General features: G+C 37.5%; 1 protein-coding gene and 1 long non-coding RNA gene across 3 annotated transcripts; one reads left to right on the forward strand and one right to left on the reverse strand.

Moving 5' to 3' along the window:
• Positions 1-34: 34 nt before the first annotated feature.
• LOC125140714 lies at positions 35-3,800 on the forward strand. Its single transcript, XR_007139925.1, has 2 exons — positions 35-294; positions 564-3,800. It is a non-coding gene; the product is annotated as an uncharacterized LOC125140714 (long non-coding RNA).
• A 165-nt stretch (positions 3,801-3,965) lies between these two features.
• hsh2d (hematopoietic SH2 domain containing) lies at positions 3,966-8,257 on the reverse strand. 2 transcript variants are annotated; one of them, XM_027148459.2, is made up of 6 exons: positions 8,032-8,257; positions 6,610-6,747; positions 6,004-6,113; positions 5,702-5,867; positions 4,947-5,117; positions 3,966-4,527 (listed from the first exon to the last, which is right to left on the reverse strand). In XM_027148459.2, exons 2-6 carry the CDS (start codon positions 6,634-6,636, stop codon positions 4,120-4,122), a joined length of 882 nt encoding a protein of 293 aa, XP_027004260.1. In that variant the 5' UTR covers positions 6,637-6,747; positions 8,032-8,257; the 3' UTR covers positions 3,966-4,119. The 2 variants fall into 2 exon arrangements, with proteins under 2 accessions (XP_027004260.1, XP_027004250.1); XM_027148449.2 differs by having other exon boundaries at positions 6,004-6,093; positions 8,032-8,251.
• Positions 8,258-8,542: the final 285 nt, after the last annotated feature.

An 8,542-nucleotide genomic window follows, 5' to 3' on the forward strand; every position in this document is an offset into this window, starting at 1 on the left:
TCTCTCTCTCTCTCTCTCTCTCTCTCTCTCTCTCACACTTACTGACAATAAGACAGGGCTGCTCTAGGGTTTCTAAGTAATGGATTAAACACTTAAGAGGGTGGTGTTGTAGTCAAATAAGCAAGTGATATGGTGTATTTTCATCAACTGAAATATTTAAAGATATATTTACATTTCTAGCATTTAGCAGACACCCTTATCCAGAACAACTTCTATTTTTATCTTATTTTTTATACAACTAAGCAATTGAGGCTTAAGGGCCTTGCTCAGGGGCCAGCGGTGGCAGTCTAAGCGGTAATATGTGTAATAAATACTTCCTTCTCAAATATTTTGATTGAAAATGACCAAAACCTTCAAGCATGTTTTACAAATATAATTTATAAGTTAATAAGTTAATAAGTCAAATGCTCATTTCCCATTGTGAAGTATACTTAAATAATAAATCACATTTATTTTTGTATGTCCAACTCAAAAAATCACTTACATTTTATTCAGAAGGTTTATTAAGGTATTACAGCTATTTATTATTGTGATATTTACTAAGGCACTGATTAATGTTTTAGTGAGACAGAAAATCTGAAAATCAAAGACGATGAGATTTTTCCTGATGGGAACCTCCTATGGAGTGCTGTTCAGGAGGGAGACTAGATCTGTGAACCAAACTCGAGAGGGCCAACGAGGAGCAACTAGGAGAAGGTTAGGACTTGCGAGAGCAGGCCACATCCATACTAAGGCATCCAGGCCCAGAGGGGCCGGTTGAGAGAGGCAAAACCACAATGGACAATGGTCGACTCCTTGGAGGTCGAACAGATCTACTTCCGCCCTGCCGAAAATCTGCCAAACTTGCTCCACCACATGGTGGTGAAATGTGTGCGGTGAAAGGACTGGCATTTCACCTCCTGGTGCCTGTCAATGACAGTACTCACTGCTTCGCCAAACAAGCCCTGAGGTGAAATCAGCACAGCCATTGAACGGCCTATAGAGCGGGCCGTCTGCTTTGTGGCACGGAGCATGAGATCCATGCCTCGGCAGAGCTCAGCTACTACCTGAAGATTCAACCCCTTGCCACCATCAAGCTCTTTCAGCAGGTCAGCATGGTAGACCTGCAAAACTGCTATGACACCTGCTTCCATATAGGCTTTACCCACAAGGGCTGAAGTAACTCTACAAGGCTTGGATGGAAGCGCAGTCTTCCTCCATGCGGGCGATGTAGGAGAGAGATCTCTTACACAGGCCTGTGCAATAAAGGGCTTGTTTTCAGGCTTTCTATGCCTTAATAAGCATAGGTATATTGTGTGTGTTCTTCTCTGGCTGGTAAAGCAAGTTTGAAACTAGTTACAATCCTTCAGTGATACACTTTTTCATGTTTTCTATAAAATAAAAATCTACAGCAGCAAGGTACAGTAGGTGCTCTTTCCTCAGTGCTGCTGCAGAGATGAGAGCATTTCCTAGCTTCTCTAGAAATAGTCTCCTTTTGTAGAACTTATTATGATTCCATAAGGGATCCACTTCAGTAAATAGAACAAAAGTGTTGTAGGATCCAATGTCCAACATGTTTAAAAAAATAAAATGCTTATGGCCACCGATTGGTCCCTCGCTTGCAGCTGTAGGTGCAGTGAAGCTACAAAAATAAAAGAACAAGAAACCAATAAGAATATTTATGCAAATATTGTCAAAACACAAACTGTATCTCCTAAATTCATCTTGAACAAGCACATTAATTCAGTAAAAATTAACAGGAATGGGATGCATGTAGAGTCAACTATGTAATATCTAAATTGTCTACACCTCCTTTGCAGCTGTCTTAATCAGTGTCAATCACTGGCTTTTTCTTCTGCCCATCCCTCACTTGTGCCTGGCGTTGCTTTTTACTGATAAGCGTTATATTCCTACCCCGTTTAAGAATATAACTCATAGCTGTCATAGTTTTTGTAAATGCTAAGATGGAGGAGAGGACAGGCTGATCTTTAATTTGTCAGCTTGGGTGGCAGCTCTGGTTTTTCCTTCTCAGTCCAACCAATGCATTTTTTTTCTTGAGCAGCTCCTGAGAAAGTGAAAAGGATGTAAAAATATTGTCATGTCAGAGTGACGCCCTGGAGCCTTTCCGTCATTTTCAGGGTGACCACATCCCCTGCCTTTCCTAAGTAAATGTTAGATCTCCAGGCATATGATACTGTGTCATTGGCAGTAACTCAGATTTTTAGTCTATACCTGTGAGTTTTTTTTTTTACGCATGTACTGGCGAAATCAGCACCTTCCTTTAATGGCAAAAGTCGATCATCCACAGTGACCTCTCGCCTGGGGTTGAATAACAGAGGAAGGCAACCCGTCCACATCTCCCACAGTGATCTAATGGGGTAAAACTTATCCTAATGTGACTACTTAGTAAATAACATTAATTTAATTGGGTACCTGCAGACTTCCTCTGATTGTTAGCCGTAATACTGTGTTTCCTGAGCTACACTGTTTAAGTTAAAATAGTGACTCAGAGTCGGTAAGATTAACAGGCAAATGGATTCATTAGTGATCCCCCCCACCCCCACCCCTCAAATCTGGACCCGTCTGTCCACTTGTGTGTCTAAACGACCTTTGGGTTACCGAGTTACAGCGGAACGGGACTTAGCAACCAGGAACTCCTGCGGCAAACTCTCTCTCTCGTTCCAGCAGTCCAGCTTGAAAGCCTGAACCCCCCACCCCCCCAAACACAAAAACACATGCACACTATATTATGCTTATATCCTCCATAAAACTTTAATGTAAAAAACCTGAAAATAAGCTTTATTTTTGCACAGGCCTGTGTAATAATGTAATGTCACCACCTTCTGGACAACAGTAAAAATTAAACTTTGCCTCTTCCCAGCTGAGGGAACCATTAACTAGCAAGAATGTGTGTGTGTGTGTGTTTTTTTTCATGTCATGCCTGTGCAATGAATAAATGTGGTTAGAATAGCAGTCAATGTGGAAAAACAGCCACAATTGACGTAAGAGGGAGAAAATATTTTAATCTGATGTTGCACAAAATCTAACAGTGCATAAAAGCCAAAGTTGTTATTAGTGTTTGGCATATTCAAAATAAAAGGTAAAAAAAAAATCAGTTTGCTATATCAGTTTTTTATAATAAAAAAGTCCTTTTATTGTGTATTTTTATGCAAATTAGTGACATTGGTAATTTAAAAAAATCAAATTGAAAAAAATATTGATCTGATATATTTTTATACAAATTTAATTTTAGTGGACATTTTTGTACACAAACAACAAGTAAGGGTGTTAAATTTGTACACAGCGAATTAAAGACCTGGTGAAAATTCTGAAAGCATCTCTCCAAAGTTCATGTCAGATAAAAATCATTCCATTTGCTGAAAGAAAGCTATGGCCAAAGAAATTGGGAAACTAAGCCTCCTAATGTACACAAATGTCACAAAGCATACTTTCTTTCTGTTGTAAGGTTAATATATGCCTTTTACTGTGTTAGAATAGTATGACTCTGTTCTACCAGAGTGAGTGTATATTACATTGCAATTGTCTAAGAGCTCCATTGCGGTTGCATCCTCTAGCAGAGAGGCCAACTTGACTCAACGCTCCCATTTTATCTTGTGTTTTAACCATTTATTGTTAGAAATATTGTAGAAAGTGTGAACTTAATATTTCCCATTATCACTTATGTTATATAAACATAAGCTATAAAGCAAAACTCTGTCATGAAGATTTTCCTGTTTCTTAAAAAATGTACTATTACAAAATGCAAAAAACAAAACAAAACTGGAGACTCCTTCTATATGTCAAACTAACATGTCCATATGGAAAATGTAACCATATCAACCGTTATCCATTTTTCTTTGTAATTTTTTTCTTTTGCTTTTAGACTTAGCTTCAATGGAGTGTCCACTATGACAGAATCCCTGTGTAAATTGTTTCTTTGTTTCTATAGGAAAAGATTTGTTAAAAATGCATCTGGCTGTCAGATGTGATGTTATACAAGTTTAATAAACACCTTCTATCCAATCATAATTGAGCATTCAGCACGGGTGTACATGAATATTATTCCAGAGAACATTATAGGAAAACAATAAACATTTTGCAAAACAATAAACTATAGTAAATGTCTGTGATGCTTATGTTTCAGTAGCCAGGAGCAAACGGGGGAGGATTTAGGTATTCTACTGGTAATGTACCAGAAACTTTATCCATCTCTTCCTGGTTTGTGTTTGTGTCTATCTGCAATGCTGCAGGATCAGTTGTGGCTTTAATTTCATCGATATCCATGTACGTGTGCTCCTCTGAATGGTTTTTCTTCTTCTTGAAGATCTTGCACTGAATCAGTCTTATGCGAGTGTGCTTTGACTCTGCCTGATTTTTTTGCAGCACTTTATCTTGTGATTTTCCCTGGTTGCAAGCTGTCTGTAAACCTGTAGTTTGTTCTCCTCCAGTGGTGGTTTTATTATGTGCAGAGTGCCATCTGGTGGTAATGTCTTGTGGTGTGAGGATGAATTTTGTTTTTGGCGTCAGTGAAGGGTTTAGCGGAAATCCCTGAAATATACAAAACTCTGAGATTGTGTAATGTACATAAAGTCTTATATTGAAAGAATCAGTTAGAGTGATCTGAGAAATACACTTGAGGGTGTGGTCTAATATTCTAATAAGTACAAGTTATTTACATTTCCCAGCTTGTTTTCACATATTTAACAACTTTTAAAAACAGGGACAAAATTAACATTGTGACAATGTTAGGCAGATTAGCTAAAATTTGCCTATTCTCTGGAGGTGCCACCAGGGACCCCAAAAGAAGGCAGGATTTGAAAATTCAACATGGATGTATTTGTTTTCAGAAGAGAAGAAAGAAAACCCAAATAGGAAACCTATTTAATAGATAACAATAATTCATTCCAACAGTTGTTTCTACCCACATTATAATCATTTTGCATCGGTTTGCTGTGTTGATCACTTACCACACAATCCAAGTTGAGAGCACTAAGCTCCCGTTCTAGGCTGGGATAGAGGCTTCGGCTTCCTGAAATGTCTGACAAGTTGCTTAGGTTCTGGTGTGGAACTGGTGGATGAGACACCCTACGGCGTGCTGGCAGGCTGGGAAGTGTGGCTTCTGGAATATTTTGACCAGCCTGCATGGACATGTTTAAAATGACAATGATTTGAATCAATCTACAAGTTTATTTACAATATAGCTGCACTGATTCAGATTTGTACATGAAAATTACAGCAGTGGTAACAATAGATATGAGCATCAGTGTAACAACAAAGTGTATGGTAGGTGTGCCATCGATACCTGTCAGTCTACATATAAAAAGCATGGCCTCTTATTCACAGTAAAGCCTATCAGTCACAGTAAAACAGGTGTAGCCTCTCTGCCTGCTAAGCTCAATGAAGGAGGAATGGCCTTTATATTTGTCAGTCTCAGTAAAAATAGGGTGTAGCCTGAATTACCCTACAAAATGAGGTGTATCCTCTTTGCTTGTCAACCTCAGTAAAGGATGAATGACCTTTATATCTGTCTCTTCCACTAATGAAATTATGGCCTGAACAATAGATTAAAAAACTGAAATTAAATTTCTATAATTTGAGGCATTTTCCAATAGATTTAGAATTACAATTGATTTTTTTTTCCTTTTACCAAATTATTAGAATGTAAATGAATCATAATGGCATGCTTTTTTTATTAATAATATTTTGTGAATTAGGATCTGACCTGATCACAGGCTAGTGTGAGGAGCTCAGTGTAGGGACAAATTGGAGTTCTGCTGTGGAAGGCTACCAGATCATGGAGAGAGCAATGCCGCATATTCTCACCTACAATCTCACACTGGTTTCCTGGAAGCATGTCGATCATAAAGTGTCTACAGAGTTCACCAGCTCTATACATGAAAACAAAAGTTTGGAAATTTTTTAAATATTATTTTTAGGCATGTGCTAAATGGCTGCTTCAGATAATATAGGCAATGACTGTAATAAAAGTAAATAAGTAACTGGCTCATGAAATGAGTGACTCACCTGTAGGACAAGGTGTATCCTATTCTGCTCTCACTGACACGAATCAGGAAGTAGCCTGGAGGTTTGGTCATGAGCATTTCCTCTGCCTGCCTGTGGAACATGTGCAGATACTGGATTTAAATTATAGAGTTTTACATATAGAGTTTGATATTCTTTTATAGAGCTTATATACTTGCTCTGGATCACTTGCTCTTTCTCTGGATTATGTTTGCTCAAAAATAAAATGATACAGTATGTGTCTGAAGATTGCTTCTTTTATTTTGTGATGAATCAGACAAGTTGCTGTTTATTTTTTGTTGTAAGTGGTTATAATTATCAATAGCAATAAAAGCAACATTTAATGCATGAGGGTTTTTTTATACATAAAACAAATGTTTTGTTGTTGTTGTTGTTGTTTTACCAAAACCCTTAAAACGAAATGTATCACCAATTGTATTTAAGGAACACAATAAGCACAGTATTGAAACCGATGCTATTGTTTGTACAATATGTTCATCAGCACTTCACATTTTAGTTGATGTAATCTGAAACACCCTGTTCATGTAAAAACACCATGTACCTGTGATCTGTATCATTGTAAACAGTAGCAGTGTTTCTGAACCTTACTTCCTGGAGATGGTGCCATGGAACCATTTCGGAATGACTCCATCCTTCACGATGTGGTTCTTCTGGTACTCAGTGAACCAGGGGATGACTGGGTTGGGTGGTATCGCTTCAGCCATGACTCGGCTTACAATCTGTACCCTAAATTAAACAACAACAAGAACACAGTAATGTGTAATCACGTATATATAATGTATCATGTGTTTCTGGTTTCAGGATGTGCTCACCTCGATCATCTCACCTGTAACATGAATCACATGGAGAAAACAAATACGGATAATTATGAATCACATGAAGTGGAGATAATAGTGCAGGGACATGACGTGTTCACAAATACAAAGAGGGAACCAAGAAAGAAGTCAAACAGGTTTTCTAAGTTCATTTGAATACATTTTGAATATTTAAGTCAAACTAAGATACTTAAATAACTCAGCGATTTAAAGCAGGATGAATACGATTGTGATGAGAAAAATATATTTCTCTTTCACTTCAGAAGATGAAGGTAAAGGATCTAAATGACTCTGCAATTTGTTACACTTGAAGACATTATGGAGTTTCTTACCTCAATCTATTTAAATGGTAAATAACTATTAAAACAACAACTACTTATAAATACATAACAGAAAAAAATCTTCTTTATAGTGCAATTGTGTAAAATACAATTGTGTAGATCATTATACAGACCAAGACATCAACAAAGGAATGGTTTACTCAAACAAATGCAGGATGTTCTGATGATTTTTCACAAAATCCTGCCAATTGAATAGCGGCGTGAGGACTTTTTATATCCATTGTATATACACCATGTTCAGGAATTACTCTCTGAATTACTCACATATCTTTCTTTCCTTCTAGGAATATTTGCTGAATGAATTCATGCACATTTACGTCATGATTTCATGTGTTGTTTTTAATTCAATGATAAAACGAAGAAACAAAATTGATGTTCTGTAAACGTTATTATTCAGATTAGATTTGATTAGCTCGCTTCACAGAAAACAGATTTGTTGTTATAGTGAATTTTTCAGAGAGATGTTTGTTTAACTTAGAAGTAAGGAATCTCCTGAGTTTTGTAACAGTCCAAGGTAAAGCTGCAACTTCCCAAAGTTTATTTCTCTCTTATGAATATCAAGAGATGTGTTGTTAAAGGAACTTTAAGTAAAAATGCATGTTATTTGTTTGTTTATTGCTATTGTATATGAGGAATAGTTTGTGCTGTTAGGAAAGTAATCAAACTAATCAGAAATAACTCTTCTTTCCTGTCATTTACTGATCCCACAAGACATTCAAGCTCGTTCAAACACTTCAGGGTTCCTCCCTCATGGTTTGATTAAAATGATTATACTCGATACAATAAACAGTACAAGCCTCCATCAGTGTTGTAATTCTGTGAGCAGTCTTTAAGTACAATATGAGAGCGCTTACCTGCTTGAAACACACCTGTCCGAGTGCTCGAGCTTCTCACCTCGACATCACACACATCATTTTACAGCTTCCTCAGATGTATGTTAGCGTCAACACATCCAAGCACCAGTGAACATGTGGCTGTTGTGTTGTTTGTCCTCTGCGTCCTCGCGTTTCCGGAAACAGAGCAGCAGGATTTAGTTTGTCACAGTGGTTCAACTACCAGGTGAGTTTCTCTCTCAAGCCCCACCTTGTTGAATTCTTTCTCTATTGTGATTGGTCAGATGATTTACTATCCTGTCAGCTCTGACTGTCGTACACCCGCAAACACATTTTTATATGAATGCACATGTTCTAGTAAATTATCTAATAATTATCTACTAAATCACCTGAGACAAAAGCATTTCATTGCTATCATGACATTTTCTGTAATGAGACCCAACCCCAACCAGCAGAAACTCCCGAAGTAACCCAGCCCCACTGCCTCACAGATTATTGCCCAGTAGCTTTAACCTCAGTCTTCATCACCTCT

The sequence above is a fragment of the Tachysurus fulvidraco genome, chromosome 2, assembly GCF_022655615.1.
Source record: "Tachysurus fulvidraco isolate hzauxx_2018 chromosome 2, HZAU_PFXX_2.0, whole genome shotgun sequence".
Lineage (NCBI taxonomy): Eukaryota > Metazoa > Chordata > Actinopteri > Siluriformes > Bagridae > Tachysurus > Tachysurus fulvidraco.

Bases quoted from the DNA above. Each gene is read 5' to 3' on its own strand.
- hsh2d (XM_027148449.2), bottom strand. From the start codon at position 6,725: ATGGCTGAAGCGATACCACCCAACCCAGTCATCCCCTGGTTCACTGAG. The intron at 5,868-6,003 runs GTGAGTCACTCA...TTTCATGTATAG, and splicing joins GGATACACCTTGTCCTACAG to AGCTGGTGAACTCTGTAGAC. The intron at 5,118-5,701 runs GTCAGATCCTAA...ATGTCCATGCAG, and splicing joins TCACACTAGCCTGTGATCAG to GCTGGTCAAAATATTCCAGA.